Raw genomic sequence first — 25,453 nt, 5'->3', positions numbered from 1 at the left:
GGTTTCAGCTGAAGTTCCAGTTGCTCAGCAGTTCTGCAAATCAAACCCTAGAGCATAAAGTCAGGTACTAGAAAATGAAAAATGTACAGTGAAATGACTGTATGCTAAGGCTTTTGATTTATACTGAGTAGAAATTGGCAAAGGCAAAGATAAGAGCTAACTCTCCAGGATAGTAATCAGTCACTTAAATTATGTGATCCTGCTTTTTTTGTATTTTGCAGCCTATACAGGAAGGGGGCTTTCATCTTTGTGTGTCCTAGATCCATCCCATACAACAAGCAAGGCATGGGCCTGGTGGTGCATAATCAAGTGACTTAAAATTGTATTTTGCAGTATCAATACACACACATAGTCGCTGAAGTGAGGATTATGAATTAATTTTGTAGTAAGTGAAGAGAGAGGTTTGTAACTTACATGAGAAGTAACATCTAAGGTTGTAACTACCTTAGAGTGTTGGTCGGGAATGCATTTTTGAAACAAATCTCTTAGTTGCCCCCATTCTTCTGTGTTGGCTTTCATCATAGAGCCATCTCAAAGTATATGTACTAGATTTCTTTATAATGCAATGATGTGGAGTGATGTCGCCCTTCTCGCTTTTTGCTCTCGTGCTTCTTTTTAACCTCCAAGATTATGGATCTCAGGTTCTCATTACAAAATGTTTTGCAATAATGATAGAACCAGAATCATAGAATGGTTTGAAGTGGAAGGGATCTTAAAGATCATCCAGTTCCAGCGCCCCTGCCATGGGCAGGGACACCTCCCACTAGACCAGGCTGCTCAAAGCCTCATCCAGCCTGGCCTTGAACACTTCCAGGGATGGGGCATCCACAACCTCTTTGGGCAACCTGTTCCAGTGTCTCACCACTCTCACAGTAAAGAATTTCTTCCTAATATCTAATCTAAATCTACCCTTTTTCAGTCTAAAACCGTTACCCCTCATCCTATCATCACACTCCCTCATAAAGTGTCCCTCCCCGTCTCTCCTATAGGCCCCCTTCAGGTACTGCAAAGCTGCTATAAGGTCTCCTTGGAGCTTTCTCTTCTCCAGGCTGAACAACCCCAACTCTCCCAGCTTGTCATCATAGGAGAGGTGCTCCAGCCCTCTGATCATCTTTGTGGCCCTTCTCTGGACTCGCTCCAACAGGTCCATGTCCTTCTTACGTTGAGGGCCCCAGAGCTGGATGCAGTACTCCAGATGGGGTCTCATGAGAGCGGAGTAAAGGGCGACAATCACCTCCTTCAACCTGCTGGCCACGCTTCTTTCAATGCAGCCCTGGATGTGGTTGGCTTTTTGGGCTGTGAATGCACATTTTCAAGTGATTCTATTACAGGATGCAGGAATTTTGCTTAGCTAAGTAAAGAACCTAAAACTGATGATGTCCCTACCTCACATATCATAACAGATGAGCATGAAGGTACGGAGTTAACATGCACAGACAACTTGAATTCTAGCATCTCCTTGCTCATCATGGCTTGAGTCAGCAAACTGCATGTTCTTTTAACATGATTTTTTTTGTGTGTGCGTAATTATATACTATATGCTTCACCGCGGTTTCATTTTCAGAGCTCATTAGGAAAACTGTAAGAGAAAGTACATAAGTTTCTGCTCGTTGTGGTTTTTATTCCAGTCCGTGATACGTTAACTATCGCCTAAAATCTATATTAAAAGACTTTAGGCTGTGATGAGGGATGTAAGTCTCTAAAGATTTGAAAAGCCTGATGAAAGGTAACCGGGGAGGCTAAGCCTAAGTATAGTTTAAAAGGAGAGGAAATCAATATAAACTTGTGGAGAAGAATTAGTCTCATCAAAGCAATATCTGCATTACTAGTCACTGTTTCTCAAACTCTGATACATAAATATGTCTTAATTTTTCATTAACACGGAAACAAATTTTCCCCACCTTTCTGTTGCAGAAATTAGCCTTCCTTCATAGCTGGAAAGGCTGAAATGCATACATCCAATTAAGGAGGAGAGGAGAGAAACTACGATTGCTTTATCTGAAGAATTCTAGTTGCTGGCTTTTAATCTCTCTAGAATAATTTGCTTGTTTGAAGGGAATCAAATGCCATGGGGCTAGAATGAAGGAAAAGTCTAAATCATGTTAAATTGTTAAGGGAATTCTCAGATCTTTCAGAAATAAGTCTTAGTCTAATTGTCACAAACTTTGTGGTAGCTTCCCCAAAGTAAACCTAAAGAGCTATTGTAAATAGCAAAGGTAAATTCAAGGAAACATGTAAGGTCGTATTTTGGAACTCTGATTAGAGATACTGCGATTAAAGGTCAAGAACCTTTTGTGTATGGGCAATAGGACAAGAGTAGTGTCACAAATATGTAAATTAGTGGTAGAATGGTAAAAAGGTTGGATGTTAAAAAAAAAGTATGTGTGCATATATAAATGCACACATACTTATACATACGCGTATGTATATATATGCTTATATGTAGTATATTCTTCTTGTTGTTTATCTGGTACCTGTTAATTATTGGAGCCTTATTTTATATATATATACATGCATGTGTGTGTGCGTGCACACACCCTTAAATATTGCATGATCTCAAGATTAGACAGCCAAAGACAAAAAAAGCAGAGGAACCGTGATCTCTTAATTCACAGGATGGAAACTGGTGTGCAGTGAGAATACTCAGTTGACGTAGCAATTTCCAAAAGCACTGTGCTCCCGGCGTACACCAGTGCTACTTCTGTACTTCAGAGTTCTGTACTTTCTGTACTTCAAAATATGCTACAAATATATATTTACATATGTATGTATATGCGTGTGTGTGTGTCTGTGTAGGAACATATTCTCTTGAAATCATGGCAGCAATTTTCTTTTTTCTCTGCTGTTGCTGTTATCCTCTTAGTCCTCCAGCAAAAAACTGAGATAAAAATATGGACTGATATTTCTAATGTGAATAGAGTCAGTTAATCTTTAAAATAACACTTGGGATTTATTTCCAAGAATTTTTACGTGAGGGATAAGGATAAACTTATAATTGCAGTTGGGTTTTTCCAAGATGTTTTCTGAGTCTTTTTTTTTTTTTTCTCATCAACTTTATATAGTGTGGAAGCTATGTTAGATTCATAAAAGGCAGCGCATCCAAAGACATGATTATAACTGCTAAAACAGTAGAAGCTAAGGAAGGCAAGCAGCAGCTCTAGAACTCCTGTGTTCAGATGAATTTTGGTTTGTCTAAACCAACAGGAATGCCAGCCCAAGTGTTACTAGTGCAAAACTGAGTGGAGGGAAAACTAAAAAAAGAAAGAAAAAGTATTATACTTTCCAGGGAGAAGAAGAGTAGTTTTGTAGAGAAGTTCTTTTAATTAACTGAGAGCCACAAGCTTCAGCCTCTAATTACAGATTTGTTTAAGAATTCCATAAAGAAAGATGCCTAGGACTGTATTTATTTTTAAGAAAACCTACCAAAAGTTGTGTGTTCAGCAAGTCTGAAAATTACACTTGTTTAGAGGTAGCCGCATGATTTTATTCATACGTATTCTTAAGTTTTCCTTAACCTTAGTGTTTATTTCTGTGTCTGTAAAAGAATGGTGATATATTAGAAAAAGTATGAGACTAATTTTGAAGCTCCTTGATTTTGATCCAGAATAGAATCAAAGGTTAGTAAAGCCTGTCTCAGGGTAGCTTTTGCCTATGAAAAGTTAATACATAACAGAGAAAGCAATTCAGTACGCTGATACGCGCTTTATAGATACGCGTTAAAGATACGTTTTAAAAAAAGAAGTTCTATAATTTCACAGTTTATATACAGATGACAGGTTTTCATGGGTTTTGTCTTTTTCAGACAGGGGTGATAATGAGAGCAGGACTCACACGTTATAATCATTCCTCCTTCAGGAAGGAGCAACAGCTTACCAGAAAGCCAGTACTCATCTCAGAGTTAACTACTTTCCCATATTAGTATTTTTAGCCTTCAGTTAACTGTGCTGTTTAGTGAGTACTATTGATCTGTTATTATATCTGTAAAGAATTTGTGGTTTGGTTTTTTTTTCTTTTTTTTTTTAAAAAGCTTTTATTGTCAACCCATTTTTCAACCTTTCTTCAAATTCATTAAGCTAGTATAAATACAGACATTTAGGACGTATCTATATTTAAAAAAAAAAAACAACAAACCCTCAGCTTTCTCTGTGCATTTTTGAATGATCTTAAACTGTCCTTTGTTTTTCAGAAAGTCTAACACAGTTTTATCTATCTGAAACAATGAGCTTTCAGTCCGTAGAAGCAAGAAAATTCTTATTCTGAAAAGATACTGCTTGGTCTTGCTGTCAGTACATTTTGTATAGTGCTTGAATGGCCCTATTGTACTCTTGTGCACTCAAATGAATTTATCTTTCGAAGTGGAGCATTTCTTTCTTCCCTGTACCAATTCCCACTTTGGTTTCTGAAGGAGAGAACAAGACTGCACTCCTGAAAGCATATAATTCTGAACCTTGAAAATCAGATTCCCATGTACCTGTCACTCGCAAAACCTAGTTTATGCCAAGTGTTGCACAGTTACCATAAAGAGTTTGTTTGAACCGTTATGGAAATAAATGTACTCTAATGTACTAATGAAATTGGTTAATTTGCCACCATCTACAGCTCTGAAAAGTATATTCCTCACTTCTAATTTCTTACCCTTTCTGACATCCCTCACGCTGAAATTCAGTACTGCAAGGTCTTAACAGGCTTGCTGAATTTAAAACATGATAGTAGTTATTCTCCCTTCAGTGGGATTGTTCATACACTGGGTACGTGTGCAAATTTTGGAGGGATGGTGCTCCAAATAAAGGTAAAGACTTTCAAATTAATACATTTCCTTTCTAGAATGCTCTATTTGTTCTGCATTGTTAAGTTCAGTACAACAAAATTTGGCGACTGTCTTCGCAGACATAAATGTGTGCCATCTTCGGCCTGCAGGGTGCTTCCATGCAGCCTGCTCCCTTTTTGCTCGGAGGAAGGTGAGCACAGCTAGCTCCTTGAAGGTATGAAAAAGAAAAGACTGAAGGAAATATAGGATAGAGATTTTCAAGAAGGAGTAGTATGGAATAGATAGATGAATAAAGTTTAGTTATCGATGCTTTTCTCTAATGTCATGTAAGGAAATTCTCGGTTATCAGGCAAAAAAACCCCCAGCATACATGCACAAAAGGAACTACTTTTTTGTACAATTAATATTTGGTAAATTTATGAAGTAGGATGCTGGGGAGGCCTCAAAGAATTCATTTGTTTAAATTCCTTGAGGATGTGGCTGTCAATGGCTAGTAAGTATGATGGCTTTGCTGTAGCTGTTTGCTCAGGGACTTCCTGAGCTGGAAGCCCTTAGATTGCTGGAGGCTTGTTTGGGAAAATGAGGAAAATTTTCCTCATCTTGGGAGGAAATGTTTGGGAAAAACTGGGAAAATAAGAAAACCTTTTCTTATTTACATTCTTTTTATGACAGTTGCCAGTAGCAAGTGCTTAAAGGGCAGTGTACTAGGTGAACTTCTGATCTGGCTCAGTATGGTAATTATTTCAGTCATCCTCATTATTAATCATTTACCTTCAGTAAACTCTAACCTGGACCTAAGTGTATATTGAACTCCTATTAACCATGACTTCTGGCAATCATTCAGCTGTTATTTAAATAACAAAGAATGCACTGCACTGTTTTTCAGGTACAAGAATAGTCTTGTTATGGGTCCTTTAAAAATCAGGACTTCTTAAGTCCAAATATTTGAAATAATTGAAACCAACAAATGAAACCTGCGTCCAATTTACATCTCAGAAATACAAACCACTTAATTCCAGAAAGTTAAAGTTTGTGGGTTGTTTTTTTTTTTTTCATTTTCCTCATTTGATTTAAGACACTGCTGCTAATAGAAATAAAAATCTGGTATTTTTGTATCCTCAATCTTTTTTTACTCATGCTTCTGTTTCTTTTTCACTGTTTTTCTCACTGGTTATGTCTGACTTTAAGAATGCTTCACTGCTACAGAGTATGCTGTCAGGTTCATACTGAAAGAGATTATTCTGCCCACTCTTTTCCCATAGAACTGATCTTTGAGGATGAATTAGGGGCTGTGTAGGCTTCACATCACTCTCTGCTCTCTTGTAAGGCAGATGTGTCAGTATGAAAACCTTTGATTTATAGGAAAATGAGGTGAGGGCTGAAGATGAGGGGGGAGAATAAAAATGTCTATGTTAAGGGATATGAGGGGAGAAAAAGGGTAACAATATTAAAAAAATATATTATATGAGGAGTGGCTAAGCCAGGGTCCTTGTTGAAAAGTTACTACTTTTTATAAAGGTTTGTGCTGAAATCCACACCTGGGTTCCACACCATTACTTCCAAAGGTAACGAAGGTAAAAAAAATAAAAATTCTTAATAAGCAGTCTGGGAAGGAAGCATTAGCTGACTTATCCCACACTACGTTTAGTCAGTGGAAATGATGGCATTTTAAAAATCTCATCTTAAAATAAATGCTATAATGCCTTTTGGGGCATAATTCTCTTCAATGCCTGATATGATATAATTAGTATTTCCACTTGTGCATAGACCCAAATGTGTGTTTTATGTTGGATTTAGCCTTATCAGTCATGATTAAAATAATACTTTTATTTGGTCATATCTGAAATAAGGGAATGAAGTGAAAAGCGTTTTGTGAAGTATCTTCTCCAGGTGAGCTTCAACACTCAGAAAATTTGAAAATCTTACGACGAGAAACTTGTCAGTGGTGCAGGTTTAAATATGTATTTACTAGAAGAACAGTCCCCTCTGCACAGGCAGGTAACTCTGGAGCTTTTCGCCTCCAGTGCTCATACTTTTATCAGCCTATACCCAACTACTCGTTATGTGAGAGTTAACTTGTGAACATCTTGCAGATGGCAAGATCAGTGGACTTGGCTGTTTGCTTGGGTGATGTAGTTTGTTTTTGTTTCTGATGCAGTTACTGTTTCCAAGAAGTATGCTAATGTTTCCAGAAATTAACTTGTGGAACTGACTACCACTAGATGAACATCTAAAGCAGTTTAAGAAGGAGATTCTGATGGTGTTCCGAATAGATCAGAATCTGTACACATATGTGCCTGTTTCCAAAATGCGTGCATTTGAGAGAGCCTCACAAGAGCTCACTGAACATTTTATTTCCCAACTGTGTTAATGTAAAATTGATCCATGCAGGGGAGGGGGAAAAAGATAATTTCTCTTGTTTTAAGGCAAAAATACTTAGCATTTTTAATAATTGTGTAACGGATAACCCTTTGTCTATTTTAGCTGCTGCATAGGACTTTTTTCAGATGTGTTTGACATGTTTAGTTCATCTAATACATCAGAAACATGACCAACCAAAAGTTTAAGAAAGAATTTTATACATAATATATTCTATTTGTTAAAACAGTCTGTTTAAAAGCAGGCAAAACTGCTGTCAATGAGAAAGATTTAGATGTATAAACATTATTTAGTCACTAAAGCATGACTTAAGCTAGATAATTCTGTAGTTTTGGATCCACATTTTAATGCAATCTGTTATTTAACCTTTTTTTCCTTTATTAATAGTTACAGTGTGCATTTTTTCTCCTACTAACAATCAAGTAAGGTCATTTCAGCAATTAGAAGCATAGTGTTTTAGTATAGTTTAGTATATTTAGTATAGGTTTATTTATCCGTTAATGAATTAGAAGGAGCTTGCGTGTTGTGCCCAAAATGTGTATTACTGACCTTGTCTTTTTGGACCATGCTGATTTAATTATTCTATACATGTTTGATTCTTGAATGATAAAACCCTGAACTTATTGTCTTTTCTTATAGGATTTTAAGACAGGATTTGGTATCACTTTAATCCCTATGAACGTGGCAAATGTAAAACAAGTGGATCGGACAGCAAAGCAATCTTTTGAAATAATTACTCCTTATAAAAGCTTTAGGTGAGAACTTTAATATTTACGTTACAAAAAATGCACTCAAGAAATACTTGCTTCACACTACAAAGACTTATCTAGTTTAGATGAAAAGGCAATATTTTTATTAAGAATGCTCAGCATGTTCTTTTAAAAAAAACAGAAGGATTTTCTCTCCTTTGTTTAGCTGTGTACTTCATCTGTTACCTCCTATGCCCACAGATTTGTATTTTTATTTAGCCTTCTTTGTTCATTCTGTGCAAAGGCAAAAGAAAAAAAAAGTCACTTTAACAACCTGACTCCATCTTAAAGAATAATAAACTGTAGTAGTGAAATAATGTTGCAGCCATTTAATAGTAAACATTTCATTCTAAAAGAAATGAATCAATCATGTGCCATCCCTTGTAGAAATCCTCCATTGAAATCAGTAGAATGTTTCACTTTGGCTGATGCTGGGACTTGTAATGATGTTTAAGAAAATAAGAATATATGCTAATAAAAGCCTTTTCTTAAGTGTTGCAGCGTTTCTTAAATGAAATCTCAGTAATGCAGGAGAAGAAGAAATCACTTGGTTCTCGTGGGTTTGCTAAATGTTAGCAAAGAATTTCCTTTCATTCTCAGTCCACTAGAGTAGCAGGTAAATTAGCTTTGATCAGTGATTTGAATCTGTGGCTAGATGGTAGGTAGCTAATTCTTTGAGCTTCTCTCAGCCATCACCATGTTGGTGTTTGCTTATTATTATTTATATTTTTCAAAAAGCTCAATTTAAATGAAAAGCATTTTTTGGCTGTTGTAGTTAGCAAGTTTGTTACTCCTCAGGAAGTCTCCGTGTTTCCTTAGATCATTCTATGCTTTTGTTAAAGTTCAGGCTTTAAGTTTGGTATGTAGTAACGTAGAAAGATTGAAAGTAACTCAGGAACGTAACTTGAACGTTACAAAAGCTATGTAGCTCATGCTAGTAATGATTTTCTTGAAAACTGAACACAAAAACAAAGGGAGTCTTCATTGACTAAAAATACAAAATAATACATTTCATCTTGGTATTTGTATCTGTGTAAAGGAAGATTTTTGGACTGTGATTTTGGGTGTAAATGTAATAAGAGACACTACAGGCTATGTTTAATTGGGCTTTAAAATAAAGATCAATAACACAGAAAAGTCAATTGTTTCAGCTTTACAGCAGAGTCGGAAAGAGAGAAACAAGACTGGATTGAAGCACTGCAGCAATCAATAGCAGAAACTCTGTCTGATTATGAAGTAGCTGAGAAGATTTGGTTCAATGAGTCCAACAGGAGCTGTGCTGACTGTAAAGCTCCGAGTCCTGACTGGGCATCCATCAATCTCTGTGTTGTCATTTGTAAGAAGTGCGCAGGTAGAGTAATTAATGACAGACCGTGTGGGTTCTACAAAATGTCATATTTGCATATCTCTGTGTGTCCTTGAATTGTTTTTTTTCTTTTTTACACTGCCATCCTTGTGAAAGTTTTGACAAACAAAAAGTGAACATTACTTTTTTCTTTCTCTTTTTTTTTTTTTTTTTAATAGCAAGGTCATCCTTATTCTAAAGCACTTCCATGCATAAATGACAGGTCTGTAAGGTGATTGGTTTCCCTCAGATGAATAATCCTTCACAATTAGTGGAAATTAAGACACACTAGCATTTCATGGTAAATGGCTGGCTTTTGCAAGGCTGGATGCCAAAGGATAACAATTTTTAGTGTATAAATTTGAGGTATTAATTCTATTACATCAGGGCATATTTTACTGACAATAGCTTTTTCAGATACTACCAAAAATCCAGTTCTACCATGTTTTATATTTAAATATGTGCTTAAGCAGTAGATTCAGGGAAATTGTTTATAACTCTAGGCTTTCTTTCAAAACAAACCCTCCCAAATGTATTCTGCACCAGGCAGCCTACTTTATTTATTCATTACTATCAAATGCAAGCCATTTTTTATTTATTTTTTTTAACTGGGGGGAGGGGTGTGTTGGTGCTTTTATTTTATATTGAAATGTCAAACCCAGCCTTTTTTAGAAATAGCAACTAGAATAAATCTGTCTTCATTAATTTATTTTTTTTTAACAGAAGAGAAACCTAGCTTAAGTGCTTTAGTTAAGTAAAAATACTCTTGGATTTTCAGGACAGCACAGATCTTTGGGACCAAGAGATTCAAAGGTCCGGAGTTTAAAGATGGATGCCAGCATTTGGAGCAATGAACTTATTGAGGTATGTTGTGATACTCTAACTCTTTGTTCCATCTTGAAAACTAGTGTATGCGTAGGAGTTATTTATTGCTTTATTCACAAGAAAACTGAACGTATAGCTGCTAAATAACATGCTGCTGTTACAGTAAACTTAAGGTTTCCTGGAATAATATACCTTTGTGTCATTCAAAATATTCATTTGTTTTGATAACGATCTGCAGAATTTTTCTTAGTATTTCTCCAAGCATCTAGGTTTTTTGCGGAAAAAGAAATAAAATGCTTTTGAGAGCAATCTTGATGGGCACTATTGAGAAGGGGAAAAGAAAGGAAACTTCTCGCCACCAGTTTAGTTGCTTGGGGTGTTAAAAAATGGTGTGATAGAGAGGGTCGAGTCAGCAGTGTTTTCTTTGAAACATATGCTAGTTTTCTCTGACGTTTTACTGGTATGTTCTAATATGTATTGAAATACTATAACTGGTTAGCCTTGTAAAGCTTATTTGCTGTTGATGATAAATGATGACTACAGATTTGTAGATGACCATAGGCAGTGACTGAGAGAGGCTTCCGTCTCCTGCAGGGAATTTTCCTTTGTTTTTAGCAGCTGAAAACTATTTAGAGGCTACCTTCATATCCTTCATGGTCTTTCGCTTTTTCTTTCTTCCTTGCACCTCATCCAGCTCTTTATCATCATTGGAAATAAGAGGGCAAACAGTTTTTGGGCAGGAAATCTTCCTCCAGAAGAACAGCTGCATATGGATGCCCCTGCAGAAAAAAGGATAGAATTCATTACACAAAAATACAAAGAGGGAAAATTTAGGAAAGCACCTTTTCACTACAAAACCAAGGAACAGTTGAATAAGGTAATATTAGAATGGGTAAGCCCATACCAGACTATTTATATTGTATTGTATCTGTGTTTGGTCATCTTGTTAAACTGGTAAGAACTAAACTCAGAATCCTGAGTGACATTCTCACAGAACTGAATAAGGGTTGTCTTGGAGCCTTTACAGGATTCATTTTATGACTTCTTAGTTCCTAGTTTTTCCAGTTTGTTTGTAAAAGGTTATGGTAACTATATGGTGCCTGTAATACATCTTCCAGAGGGATCAATGAATATCGATCTTTATTTTTCTTCAAATACGCACTCTAGGGATGCAAATTCCCACTTCACTTCTTTAGATTCCTTCTTGGTGTGTTTTTGATATCTTCTATGTCTGACATCTAACATTCCAGTACATTAGATGATTCAGTGCTATCAATGGTGAAAGAAGCTCATGCACATTCATATAGTAGCTTGTAGCTAATTGGAAATGAAACAAACTAGAATTAATGATGAAAAATGTGTGTTCTCACTGTTTCCTTTTACAGTAATAACACAAATTCTTTACAGTTATAAAGTAGAAAAAGCTAATTATAATTATCAATTTGTGTGTAATTTTTGATGTCCATTTGACTGACTTCTAAAATTTGTTGATTTCAGAGTCATGATTGTTTAGGGTTTATGAATATAGAAGAAGCATATATATTACAATGATAATGCATTCAATTACATGAGTCAAATCATCTCAAAGGGTATGCGGAGGTTGTGGGGAGGCAGTAACATTTAAAAGTTATTGTGGTCTCATCTAGAGAAGTCTCATTTGTTCAGTGGTTATTGTGTCACAAAGGAAGTGTTATTTTCTGTACAATTTATTAGTTGTATGTTAGTTATACACGTAAGTTGAAATAAGGGCATGTAAGAATAGTTGTCATTAAAACACCTCTTGCCAAAGTATAGAACCATCGTACTGTATAGCTTGAATATAGGTTTTTTTGCATTTCATTGGAATTGGGAAACACTTTGGGGCTTCATGGGGAACTCTATGTCTTAGCAAAATAAAGCATTTGGTATTGGTAGCAGCTGTGCAAGAGACTTTATTTAGTATTGTAAATGCAGACCATAGAAAATAGCTCTGTGTTTTACAGGCTTGATTTTTCTGAAATCAGTTTTTTGTTCATGGTGGGGAAGAGTGTCTGTCAATTACTCATTTAACTACTGAGCAAAATATCAGATAATGGTCAAATGTTCTATAGAGATATGAAATTACCATGTAATAAGGTTGTAATTGCCAAGTAATTCTAGAACTTTTACTGGACTGTCTGACTTGTCATCTCATGCCTGGTGGATATGTATCTCAGAATCACAGAATGGTCAGGGTTGGAAGGGACCTCTGGAGATCATCTAGTCCAACCCCCTGCCAGAGCAGGGTCACCCAGAGCAGGTTGCACAGGAACGCGTCCAGGTGGGTTTTGAATGTCTCCAGAGACGGAGACTCCACCACCTCTCTGGGCAGCCTGTTCCAGTGCTCTGCCACCCTCAGAGTAAAGATTTTCCTTCTCGTGTTTAGATGGAACATCCTATGCTCAAGTTTGTGCCCATTACCTCTTGTCCTGTCCCCGGGCACCACTGAAAAGAGCCTGGCCCCATCCTCCTGATACCCACCCTTCAAGTATTTATAAGTGTTGATGAGGTCCCCCCTCAGCCGTCTTTTTTCCAGACTGAAGAGACCAAAATCCATCAACCTTTCTTTATAAGAGAGGTATTCCAATCCTGTAATCATCTTCATAGCCCTTTGCTGCACCCTCTCCAGCAGTTCCCTGTCCCTCTTGAACCGGGGAGCCCAGAACTGGACACAGTCTATTTTTATTAGAGTAGCTGAATTTTGGAGTAGTCCTTTTCTTGTGTTGAGTGACTTCTGCCTTAATCATTTCAGAAAAACTAATTCATTAACTGAGTTATTTAAATACCTATTAAACCATATAAATTGTTATGGAATAGATTGCTGTAATTGTGTAGCTAGTCCTGGTTTTAAGATTTTCGATCAAGATTTTGGGGAAAAAAAAAAATTGTTATGTTTATCTGTCTTTGCATATACAGAAATGAATGGGACTGATGTTTTAGCATGTGGTGAGATCTTTAAATCTCAAGGAAGATGGTCAAGTATGAAGATACCCTAAAGAATAGTTGCTTTATTGACTGTGACAATAGTTTTGAAAAACTATGTATGAATTTCAGTCTGTTTCCTAGTAATAGAATTTAAGGATCAAATCTTGTCTCTTTGATTGAATTTTTGAGGTCTGAAATAATAAGTTGGGGTTTTTTTTCTTTAGTAGTTTGGTGTGTGAAGGAAAATGAGGGGGAATTTTTAATGTAAATAAACAACAAGCTTCCCCTCCAGTTCTATTAGTTCATGTTATCCTTCCCACGTGAAACTTGTGGCAGCAACACCTTGCAGGGTTTGGGTTCATGATGTTTTTGGGTTTTCTTTTTTTGTTGTTGCTGCTTTTTTCTAGATTCAGACCATACTTCATGACTCCTGCTACTTCTCAGAGTTTATGGTCTTTGAAAATGCTGGGGAGCTATATTGGAGGTGAAATGATTTCCATCTAAATTACATGTACTTGTTGCCAATAACTTCCTAATTTAAACAGAATTCTTGTTTTTCCGCTCCATGATAAGGCTCTGTGTGCTGCCGTAGTTAAACAAGATGTGCTAGAAACTCTGATGTTGCTGTTTAGTGGGGCTGATGCTATGTGTGCCACTGGAGACCCTGTTTACAGCACTCCATACTTATTAGCCAAGAAAGCTGGACAAAGACTGCAAATGGAATTCCTGTACCATAATAAGTTCTCAGGTAGGATATTTTATCTTTGTCTTGGTCTTCTAATTTTATATTGAGCAAAAGGGAAGGAAGGAATTTAGAAGAAAAACTGGCATTTGAACAACAGTGGTGCAGTGGAGGGGGAGTTGTGGTAGCATTAACTGTTTCTAGCAGACAGCATATATAATTGTGTACAAGTTACTTTTATTTTGCTCAGGCATCAAGTTTAGAATAAAAAAGCCAATGATAAGTAATAGACCTCATACCCTTATTTATAACACAAAAGAAAAACATCATCTGCTTTGCCAATATTATCAGGCTTTTGGCCGAAAAAAATGGGTATGTACAATTAAGATGTATCTACAGTATTTGTCTGGGGCTTTGTTTTTTCTTAAAAATTGTTTAAATTGATATCTATACCTACTGAACACAGACCTAGCTGTTTTTTACCAAACTCTCCTCCCAAAATAAAACTCACCTCTTGAACCCATAATAAGATCTGTCCCAGCAAACTATCTTTTTTGCAGATCACAACTTCTGTTACAGGTTGGAGAACATGATAAACTTTGGCCTTGAAAGTCAACAGTTCTGGTTGCAGTGCGTGACTGTTATGAGGCTCTTGAAAACAGAAACCTACTTTTAAAAGTAAATAAATAAGCTGCAGAGTATGGATGTGCCTGAGCTTACCTTTTAAAAGGTCTGTACAGTATCTGAAGCAGTCTGGGAATGAAGGGTCACATCCAGATTTACACTGGAAAAAAAGAGCTATGTTATACTGCAACCAGCATTGTGGACATACTCCTGGACCAGCTTTCCATTGTCTCATGCCACTCTGCAAAATAACCCTGCATAGACTGAACAACAAAAGTTTTTGTGGGAAACACAGGGATGATTTTAGGGCATCCTAGAGGAAACGCGGTGCCTTAAGTTCTGCCTGAGCATTGCTCTGTCACAAGTGCCAGGCACTGGATTGCAGGATGTTGAGCTCAGTCACTGTGCAAACATGCAGCTATGGGGATTTTTGCTTGCTAGAGAGAAGTCTGCTTGTCTTGGCTCTGTCTTTTCTACTGTTAGCCTTCCAGCCAAGGCAGCATTGCCATGTGCTGGTGCTAGTGTTTGTTCTTCTCTTCAGAGAAAGGGAGGTCATTGCAGGTTGACAGCGATTCTCTGAATCGTCTGTCTGCTGCCAGAGTTGGTGGTAAACTCCTAGGTAAGCCCTCAAGAGAAACAATTCCCTTCTGTTGAAGTATGTTATGTAAGGGATGAGAATAAAAGCTTGGTACAGCAGAAAACCATATTTTAGATTACATTGACAAGCAGTGGCAGACAATGGCAATGTTGTAACAAATGTGAACCAATGTTTTCTTTAATGAATACGTAGGAGTTTTACTCCAATTATAAAAATAAATCAATAAGATGAATCTGTGTCGTAGTGAAGATATTACAGAGCAATTACATATCTACGGATACACAGCTAGAAAGACCTGTGGAGAAATAGTTGACGCAAGTTCTATATGTTACTTACTCCTTTGTCTTTTAATAGATTTCCCAAACTATGATACTTGTTTTGAAAGTGGCTTCTCTGAAGATTCTTCACATTCCACCTTTCTTTGTGAATTCTTGTACAAAGTTTCTTCTAATACAGCTAAGCTTCTTACGGAGAAGAAATTAAAAGAAGGTATTTTACTTTTACGTTATGCATTTGAATAATACATGAATATGTATGGCTTGGATAAATTTGATTCTTTTTAACTTCTTGCATTACTTTTTAACAGATAAAATGTCTTTGATATGATATACCCTGTTTTGATTTGGTAGGCCTCTTTTAGATAAAGAAATTACTGATTGTCTTGATCTCTTTATTCAGTGGTTGGCAGAGGAAGAAAACTGAACTACTGAAAAATTATTCAGTTAACAACAGTTTTTGTTAAATAAAAAACACTTTAAAACACTTCCTACTTTAATTATATTTAGATGGATGCTACTAATTGCCAAAAAGTAGTTTCCATCTAAAATTATAGTATTCCAGAAATCATTTAAAATTATCACTGGCTTTTTAGTAAGAGTCCAAATGCCTGACACCTAGGACATTTCTCAAGCTCACAAATTTTAAAAGTATTCCAAGTAGAAATGAGAACTTTTAACAATTTTACAACAATTTGAGCCTTGTGGGGTGAAAATATGTGTATATTACAGTAGATATACATGGTCTTCTGTGTATATCAGTCTTCTCTGATTTCTTTTGGTTTTTTTGGGAGAGAAGCTATCAGATAAATTTCTTCGCTTCCCCCCCCCCCCCCCCTTTTTCTCCCCAGTGGCGTTCCTCTATTTTTCTTCCATCTAAACAAACAAATGGTGTCAATTTTTAAAATCTGGGCTGATTTATGGTTGATTTTATTGATTCTAAAATCTTGACACGGCATCCTGTGTTGCTATGTATGTATTTTTTGTATGAAAATGTTTATATTCTTGTCATGTGTGCCTTTAAGATCCTTAGTGGAGTTTAAGCATGTTAAAGCACATAGCTCCTTTTTAAATATGTTTTAGAAGAAGCTATATGTTAGTGTGGGTCCAAATTCTTGAAAGCATTGGGTGATCAAGAGAACTAAAGTGTGATCATGGGCATTTCCCAGCAACTTTGCACTTGTTAACAAACATGCAAAGAAAGGAATAACTGCAAACCTGACTACTACTTGCTCTAAGTGCAGACCTTGTCTTCTGTGCTGTGGGTATCTATATCTGTATTCATTAAAAAACTTAAAAAAAAAAAAAAAAAAGACATACCCCACTAAAAGAAGTAGAGATCAGATACAAGGCAATATTACTGGTCTCTTCTAACACAATGATATGTTAGAAGTGCAGTATAAGTTTGTAAATATCTGTATAGATTGAATATTTTTGCTATAAATGCTCACAGAATGTCTTCTGTAGTACTTTTGGGGGAGATGCAGTGGGAGGGAGCATCATTAGTAGGTTGCCTTAAAAATACTTATGAAGAAAGTCCTCAGACAAGAAACAACTGAATTTTGACTGTCTTCCATCATAAATTTTTACTGGTCAGAAATGATGCTGCTTTGAAAGCTTGTAGTCTATTGCTTAGCATTGCACTTACTACTTCAAGACACGTACAGTAAATGGAAAGGAACCAGATTTCCCTCAGCTCAGGTTTTGGCCTCTAAAACTGTGATAGTGTCCTGTAGATGTTCTACTGTTTATTTTTTGAGGGATTTTTTTTGTGGATGTTTGTTTGCTTCGTTTTTACATTCATGTTGAATTACCCATGTGTTTATCAGGACTGATGTTTCTGGGGTGGGTGCTTTACAGATACATAGGAAGATAGGTTTCCCTGACCATTTGCAGTTCAAGAAGACAAATGACAAACGGGACAAGGGAGGAAGATGTAATAATAACATCCTTTCACCAACAGCAAAAAAACCCTGCAATTTTGAATTAGAAACTGCTCTTGCCTGAGGGCTCTAATATATCTCAGCCATGTGTAAGAAGTATTATGACAAAAGTTTGGTGTTTTTTTCGCTATTTGAAACATAAAGCACGTAATTTTTTTTCCCTTCTGTATTGACTTTTTTCCCCTACATCAAGAACTGTTTCTACCTTTATAAAGCCTTATTAACATGAAGTAATACGAGATACGCATATCACAGATTTTTGGGAATAGGTGGTAATTATTTTTTTTTCCTTCTTACTGTCTTTAGAAAATAATTTGATGGTTAGAGAACTAATGTGTGGGAGATACAGTTTCAATTCCCTCCTCTGCCTGTAAAGATTCAAATAAGAAAGTCACGTTATCCAAAAACATGACCTAGCTGTTTAGTTCTAGAGAAAATTAGTAAGCTCTCCTGTTGAAGCAGTTCTGAATTGCCATGAACTAATTGAGTTCTCACTGGGCCAGAGAGGGAGCACCATTCTCTCACCGAGGGTTACAGCACTTGTCTAAATTTTGGGCCCTGTCCAAAAGTGCATTGGGCTTTTGATCTACTGATTTATTTTTATTTTTTTTAATGCTGTTGGTGGAGAGGACTGCAAGCCAGAATCCTGTTGAGCTGTCAAACCATTAAACTGGAGTTAAGTTCTTCCTCAGGGCTATGAATCTCTGAGGCAGTTGTCAGGGTTGCCTGTAGTGCTAAGGGCTAAAAATTTAAGTGCTGTGTGTGTTGTCACAGAAAACTGTTATCCCTTTGTGGGCTGATCCCTAACGGTAAAAGGACACTCAAGAAATCGTTCAGTGCTGTGAACTGAACCCAGGTTTTATAACAACCAGGTGGAACACCTGGAAATACGGTCCAGTTTTTCATTATGTGGGTTTAAGCTAGTGCAGGAGAGAGTAAACCAACTTTGTGTGTACTTTTCATTATAGCAGCATCAGTGGTTTCAGCAGGGGTGCGTAACTCTTGAGGAAGGTGGTTGTTAAAGCTGTTGATGATCAGCAGGAAGGGAGCTCAAACATCGGTGCTATTCTGTTGCGGTGGATCAAAAAGTAAAGGTTAGAGGTTTAGTGGCTCAGGTTTGATTTTCTTTTTGCTTCTGTTTTTAGTGTGAAAGGTTTCATGGAGCCCTGTTAAACGCCTTGACGTTCCAAAATTGTCCTTGAGAGTTGGAACAGTTTAATGAGTATTGAAGCAGTGAGCAATTTTGTAGAATAGGCTTTGATGGATGGGGGGGGGAAGCTGGGGGACAAAAAAAACCTAAACAATCAAACTCAACTCCTGCTCAAACCCTTTATCTTATGTTTGGTTTAGTACTTAAAATGTGTATTTAGACAGAAGACAGATAGAACTAGATAGCAAGTAGTATGATACAAATAAATACGAATAAAATAGTACCAAGGTATTTATAAAAGATGTATAAATCATATAGCAAATAACAGAAAAACTAATTGGATGAAATATCAGATAACATACTAAGAAGATATTGGTTAACTGCAACTGCAGTTTGGTTTCTTGTTTGATTTTTTGGTGTGTTTTTTTCCAGAGCTGTTTTACCAAATTCTCACAAATACTTTACCAGAATACTTGCAGCTGTATAGGAATGTTAAGACTGTAGAAATAGACTGTTTTCTCTTACAACCTGCTTCTCTGCAGTGGTGGGAATAGATGCACCTCAGATGATATTCTAAGAACTAGCTATAAGCTAGAATGAATGTATGAATATTTGGAGTAGCAAATAGTCATTTATATGCTATGTCATGTGCTGTATTCATATTTTAAGTTCTTAATTAAATGTGACAACTAATACTTTTAAGTTGCTCTGCAGATTTTTTTTTTCCCTGCACCTTGTTTTTCGTGGTGGTCATGTGGTGTTTTTGTTTTTGTTTTTTTTTTTTTTTTTTAAAGTATAGATGGCAATTACTAGATATTCCAATATATATAATTCAAAGTTATTTGAAGATAGAATTCTTAGTAGGTAGTTTAACCATCCTCAGCAACTGTAAATTGTTACAAGCTGAAAGCACTCCAACAACGCTAGCATCCGGTAAACTATAGTGTGTTGCTAAATGAGTTTAGCCTTGCCAGGTATATATGTGAACAGCAACAGGAGAGATCTCCAATTCATTCTGATGTGAACATGCCATCCTGAAATGGCTATAGCTACCGCCTGTCTACGATGTATCCATTTATCTCCCCCAGTATACAGGAATAAATTCTGTACAATTTCATTACTATCTGACACTTGGGCTTGCAGTAGGAGAGAATCGAGCTCAATCACTGAGGTACCTAGAAAGGGTTGTTCTGTTAGTTTTTTGTTCTTCAGTTTGGTGTCCTCTACTCTTTTGATAGCATATTTATTTTTTTTTTTAAATTAATCTTGTTAAAACCACAACTTCTGATAGTGTTTTCCATGTGTATTCTAGTAGTGTGCAATGGATACCAGTTCTGGCATGTATGACCGTGTTTTTTCTGGAGTATATGAAAGGCTTAAATTGTTTTCCTTGATCTTGTGATAGTGAGTGGACACCCAAGCATTACCGAATGACGGAAGACAGATTGACTTGGTTTTGGCCTCTAGTTCCAGTAACGTGAAAGAGTAGCCCTTTTTTGCTACAACATACCGTGATTCACTCACTCATTTTGCTATCAGCTTTTGTCAGAAGATATTGTTATTGTAGCTTTCAGTGTTTATAACTTTGTAGTATGTTTTCCTTTTGCTTCCTCCACTCTCTTCTGCTAAACATGTAACATGGCATTGTGTACTAGCTCTTCCCCCATCAAGTTCCACAGCAAGTGAAGTAAAAGCCCTATACAATGGTAAGGTTGATAAGGTTAACTTATGAAGTGATTTAATATACTCATAAAGCAAAAATAAGTGTGTTATATTTGAAATACTCTTTTCTTAAAGTACCATGTGATAGAATTTCTGTAGATTAAGTAGTATCAACACAGACACTGCATTCCTGGCCCACTGAAGTCACTGAGACTGAGATTTCATCGTAAATGTATTACTGTTAGAACAGAGCTGTGCATCCTGTGGGGCAATTTCTATAGGAGGAGATAATTTTTATTGTTACGCCAACTGACTTTTCTATTATTTCTTTAATCGCAGATTGCAACAAAAGATGGTGCACTTTGGAAAGTGGCTTTCTGAGCTACTATGAAAATGATAAAACTACCACTCCTAATGGTATGATTGACATCAATGAAGTTATCTGTCTTGCAGTACACAAGTCAGGCTTCTTTTTAAATAGAGGGTAGGTTCCCAAATTAATATATCAATAAATAAACTCAAGTATTTCAAATATTTTATTCTGGGTTTTCAGAGCTGTTCATTTGTTCATGAATTTTGAACGTGCAATTTAGAAAAAGAAGCTGAATTGTTTTATGTTGACTTCAAGAAATAAGTGGTATTTGGGGATTATTTTTTTTTATAGTGATATAATGAAAATGTTAGGGTAATTTAAAAGGGCAGCATAAATTAGATACATCTGTTTCTTATTAAAACTCTAATGCATATTCTCAGTGCTTAAAAGGTTACATGATGATAAATTGAACAATTAATACTCATTTTTCTTTCTCGGATTGACCTCTGCCTCAAGCCAAAACTCTTGCTTTGTTTCTTCCTGATAATAATGCAGCAAAGTTCTTGATAATGCTTTTGGTTTTGGTCACAGATCTATCAGTCTTTGAAACCCATTCTTTGTTCTGCAGCTGAGGACAACAGTATAACTGTTGAACATTGCGTTAGTTTGAAGATGATAACTTTTTTGTGGTCTTGTTTTTTGTGGTCTTTATGTATGTGTGTATGTAAAATAACGAGATCTTTCTACGGTATAATGCTGTAATGCTTGTAGTTACAAAGCAAAAGTGTCTGCAAAGAAAATGGAGTCTATTCAGTAAGCTTCTGGAGAAGACAACTGCAAAAAAGGACTTTAGCTACTATAGAGACAATGGGTGTTCAGAAGGGAGAAGTCCAGAAGCATGGTGATGCCTCAACATGCTGTAAAATACAGTGGAGATGGCCTTCACTATTCTGCAGTAGCATAGCTTTGTGGTATCCAGAAAAAAGAAAAATATCATTTTTTTTCTTCTGTCATCAGATCCAACCTATTGCTTGCTACATCTCCAAATGGTTCCACTTCAGGATAACAGCTAATTTAAAAATGCGTTGGCTGAATACTTCGCTTATAGGGGATGACTAACCTTCGGCTACGCTTTACCTTCAATTGGGTAGTTTTATAAGAAACTTCCCAAAATTTGATATTTCATGTAGTGAAATAATCGGTCCTTAAAATGCCTATTCTATTAGTCAGAATTAAGTATTTACAAGTAATTTTCAAATTGGTTATTGAAAATGACAGAACTGACTCATGTTCAGTTCTCCAGATTTATACAAATCTCAGTCTTCAGCATTGAAAGGAAAAAGCATTCATCTGTTTGGATTCTAGGGAGAGGTCACAGACAAAATCATACTATAAATTGGTGAACCATAATTTATAAGTTAAAGACTGACCTGAAGTCCCAACAAGATATTTGCTTTCCAAATTCCACCCCAATTTCAACTAGTTCACTTTTTTGTCTTTTAATATCTTTATTATTTGTCAGTTAAAAATGGAAAAACAGGGTCCATCTGTTTAAATAATTATATACTTTTTAAGGAAAAAAAAAAAAAGTGAGAACCCCCCCCCCCCCCCCCCAAAAAAAAAAAACCAAACCCAAAACTTTTAAGAACTTCTTGAGCTACAGCAACTTCAAAGAGTAGTCATAAACATGACAGAACCAAACTCTTCTTGGTGGTGGCAGGTGATCCAAGGAGTGGCACTGACCATGCATTTCACCCTAGGAATTTCAGGCTGGATGATGGGAAAAGCCTTTTCATTAGAAGGATGGTGGAGAACAGGAACAGGTTGCTGAGAGAAACGATAGTCTCCGTCCTCAAAGATTTTCAAGGCTTTTTGTTGCTGTTCTGATCCATGGTTAGTGATAGTCCTGCTTTGAGCAGGAGATTAGACCAAGTGACATCTAAAAGTCCCTTTGAACGAACATTTCTATGATTCTGTGGTAACTTGCTTACAACTTCCCCTTCAATGAGTTTGTCTGCTTATATTAAATCTAAACATAATGTTTTGAATGCGCCCAAAAAATATACTTGCTGAAATCACATGAACTTGCAAAAGCAAAATATTCCCTGTGAATTTTAATGACTATATGTAAATATTTTTATTAATTTCAGAATTGCTGAACAAACTATTATGCAGTAGCCTCTAAACATGTATTATTGACCTGAAAATCAGTTTGATCATGTTATGTTATAAAATACTGTGTTATTAGCTGGGTTGTAAATGTAAGATTGGAGGAGAAATGCAGATGGATTCCATTCCATAGGTATGAAATAATGAAAAAATAGAGAAGTGGGACTCTTGTCTGTCTGCTGTTATGAAGACTACATACAGCTGCCTGTTTCCTCTTGCTTGCTTTAGGGACATCTTCACCTTTGAAATCTACTTAATGTCAGACCGTGTTTTTCTATTTGGAGCTGAAACTGCATATTCACAAAGAAAATGGACTTGGGCAATAGCTAAGGTAATACTGATAATTATCTTTTCCAGTTAGGCCAGGAGCCTTTGCACAAAGAGTAAAGTGTCATTGTTAGCTTAAAATCCTCTGAGAAGCCATTCTCGATGAATACTGATCTATCGTGTGTGTAAAGGTTTCTTGTGCAGCAGGAAGAAATAACTTCAGTGATTTAATGTTTGAAACAAGATGATAAAATAAAATGGAAAAGGAACTGAAGCAACATTTTAATGCTGACCTTAAGAATATATTAAAGGCCCTCTAGGATAAAGACGTATACTATATGAATTTATTTCGGTTAAGTTGTTTATGGTTGCAATTCTGTTCTTTTATTTGCTGAAACAGAAGTCATAAAGAAGCACCATATTTTATATAGTACCAAATGCTAATAGCTACATCACTAATTAAATAACTGTGGTTTTAAAAGCAAAAATGTTTGAATTGTAGAGTATGAATAGGAAAAATATGTTATACTTGATTTTATAATTTAAATATAGTGTATACCTGGGTTTATGAATGACAAATCTGAAAGTCTTATTTTTTTACTGTGGATTTCGTCCTTGAATCTTATAGTTTTGCAATATCTTGATTTGTTTTTTTTTAGGGGAAGAGGGTTTTTTTTCTTCATCTGACTCACCCCATTTTCTTTGGTAGCATTTTGTTCCCCCTGTGGCTGAATGCTTATTAGAGAGAGACTGTGACCTGATTGGCCAGCTGTACTACAAAGACTGCCATAACCTGGATCAGTGGAGAAAAGGCTGGTTTGCTTTAGAGAAGTCGAGCCTTTATTTTTGTCTTGAAATGGAGAACGCTGAAGAAGATTCCATATATCTGAGGAGGCTGCAAGAACTAAGTAAGAATTTTGCTTAACATCTAGAATTCATGAAATACTCTATGGAATTAATTCACTGTTAAGGACACTTCTGTTACATTTTAAAGTTATAAACATTAGGGAGCTCAGTAACTCTTCCTTTGCATGAGCCAGATGCTCTTCCAACTCTCGTCTAAATATGGAGTTGGTGAAGTTCTGTCTTGGAATTTTTTTCCCTTCTTAGTGGCACACGCTGGAGAGATTTTTCACAGCTTCATAATGAATGAAGACAATTTTTGTTCCAGGTGCAGCAGTATCTTTCTTATAAGAGTACAGAATTGAATAATAATATATGACCTTTTGGGATTATTGTCTCATATTTTTGACAGGGCAGAAATACTCACTGCAGAACGTATTTTCTTGAGATGATTGACAGGCCTAGTTTTAAAATACTCAAATGTACTGGAAAATTTATAATTCTCTTGGAAAACTATTTCACAGACTAATAGACTTTTTTTCTGGTACTAAAAATATTCTTTGCTCAATATCATGACGTGGAAAGATAATAATATTTATACAAATGGTCTTCTATGACCAATTTTATATCATTGTCTGTAATTATGCTCTGAATCCTCTTTAAGCATATCTGCCCCAGTTGTTTTTATATAGAACAAGGCAATATGTTATGTAGGAAAGTAAAAATCATTTGAGATTTTATATTAAAGTAACAAAGAGAAGATAATTTAGCTCTTTATTGATGATCCTCTTTGTAAATGTTGTCAGATTGTGGTCTGTTTTGCAGCAACTTGCCCAAATGCCATTGGGCTTTCTACTGTTTATTTACTGCCACCTTACATTTGCTGTGAATAACACCGTGAAGGTGGTTTTTAATCAGGAATATTTTTATGCCTCTAGCTATCTTTTAACTTGTGAGTACTCTTTGATCTTGATTCAGAATTAAAACGTTAGGCAGAAGGAGAACTGTTTCTGATATTAGTTTTGATAGTGCAACTGTAATTGCTCCTACCCTAGTCATATAAGCGTCCAAAATATGTGTATATCTCAAGTATAGAAATGAAACACGCATTTAGCTTGTGGTTGAAAATCAGTTTTGCTTGGATTTTGATTTTTAAATATTGGTTGTACAACAGAATTTCTTAGAAATATCATGTATCCATAGTTCTATTTTTAATTTGATTTCTGGTTTTCCCCAAAATAACTTTGCTCCACTATTAAGACTGAATTGTGTAACAAACTTGCCAATTAATGAATTGTTAGTGGGAGTATAGTCACTTACTTCCTTGATATTTGACTCAGTAAATGTAAACGAGGCGCGGAGTATGTGTGATACAAAACCATCATATAACATGCATCAGAATATGTTTCTTGAGCTTCATTGGTATTCAGGACTTTACTGTCACTGGGAATTAGTTGAGATAAGATGTGGATTATATATAAGACCTAAACTTTGAAAGAATTAACTTTTCAGAATTTTGAGTTAGTAAACAGGTTACATTTAACTGTACCGTTTTTAGTATAGTGCACAGTATAGTTTTATAAGCACTGTTACTGGAAATTATCCAGATGTATTTTCTGTATTATGTATAATGTAGGTGTTTTGCAGGGTGCTTTTTTTTAGCAGGAATAGCTTAAGGCAACATAAAGAAGGGTGGCAGTGGTCTTTACAGCATAACATTCAACTCACGTTATGTTATTGTAGATACCTGTAGCCATTAGGGTGCAAGTAAATTAACGGTTTCAAAATCCAGCTTATTTCTGATTGTTATGTGTTCTAAAACTTGTATTCACAAGTTTAATTTTAATATAATAAACACTGTAACATGTTTTCACGTCAAAAAGTACCTGTTTAACCTTTCTTTATAATTCTCTGTATT

The 25,453-nt window shown here is 35.9% G+C and overlaps 1 protein-coding gene across 4 annotated transcripts in view; it reads left to right on the top strand.

Annotated features, from left to right (window-relative positions):
• Window positions 1-25,453, top strand: part of ARAP2 (ArfGAP with RhoGAP domain, ankyrin repeat and PH domain 2) — a 138,992-nt gene that overhangs the window by 52,954 nt on the left and 60,585 nt on the right. For all 4 annotated transcript variants that reach the window (XM_074587777.1, XM_074587775.1, XM_074587776.1 and 1 more), the window contains 9 exons: window positions 7,787-7,902; window positions 9,048-9,247; window positions 10,020-10,105; window positions 10,761-10,943; window positions 13,583-13,757; window positions 15,268-15,402; window positions 20,283-20,427; window positions 22,654-22,756; window positions 23,402-23,600. In XM_074587777.1, the coding sequence (XP_074443878.1) occupies window positions 7,787-7,902; window positions 9,048-9,247; window positions 10,020-10,105; window positions 10,761-10,943; window positions 13,583-13,757; window positions 15,268-15,402; window positions 20,283-20,427; window positions 22,654-22,756; window positions 23,402-23,600 (1,342 nt within the window). The remainder of the gene's footprint in view (window positions 1-7,786; window positions 7,903-9,047; window positions 9,248-10,019; window positions 10,106-10,760; window positions 10,944-13,582; window positions 13,758-15,267; window positions 15,403-20,282; window positions 20,428-22,653; window positions 22,757-23,401; window positions 23,601-25,453) is intronic.

This window comes from Larus michahellis, chromosome 5 (genome assembly GCF_964199755.1).
Source record: "Larus michahellis chromosome 5, bLarMic1.1, whole genome shotgun sequence".
Classification (NCBI taxonomy): Eukaryota; Metazoa; Chordata; class Aves; order Charadriiformes; family Laridae; genus Larus; species Larus michahellis.
Note: the sequence above shows the minus strand (reverse complement) of the source record. Positions and strands in the feature narration are given on the sequence as shown.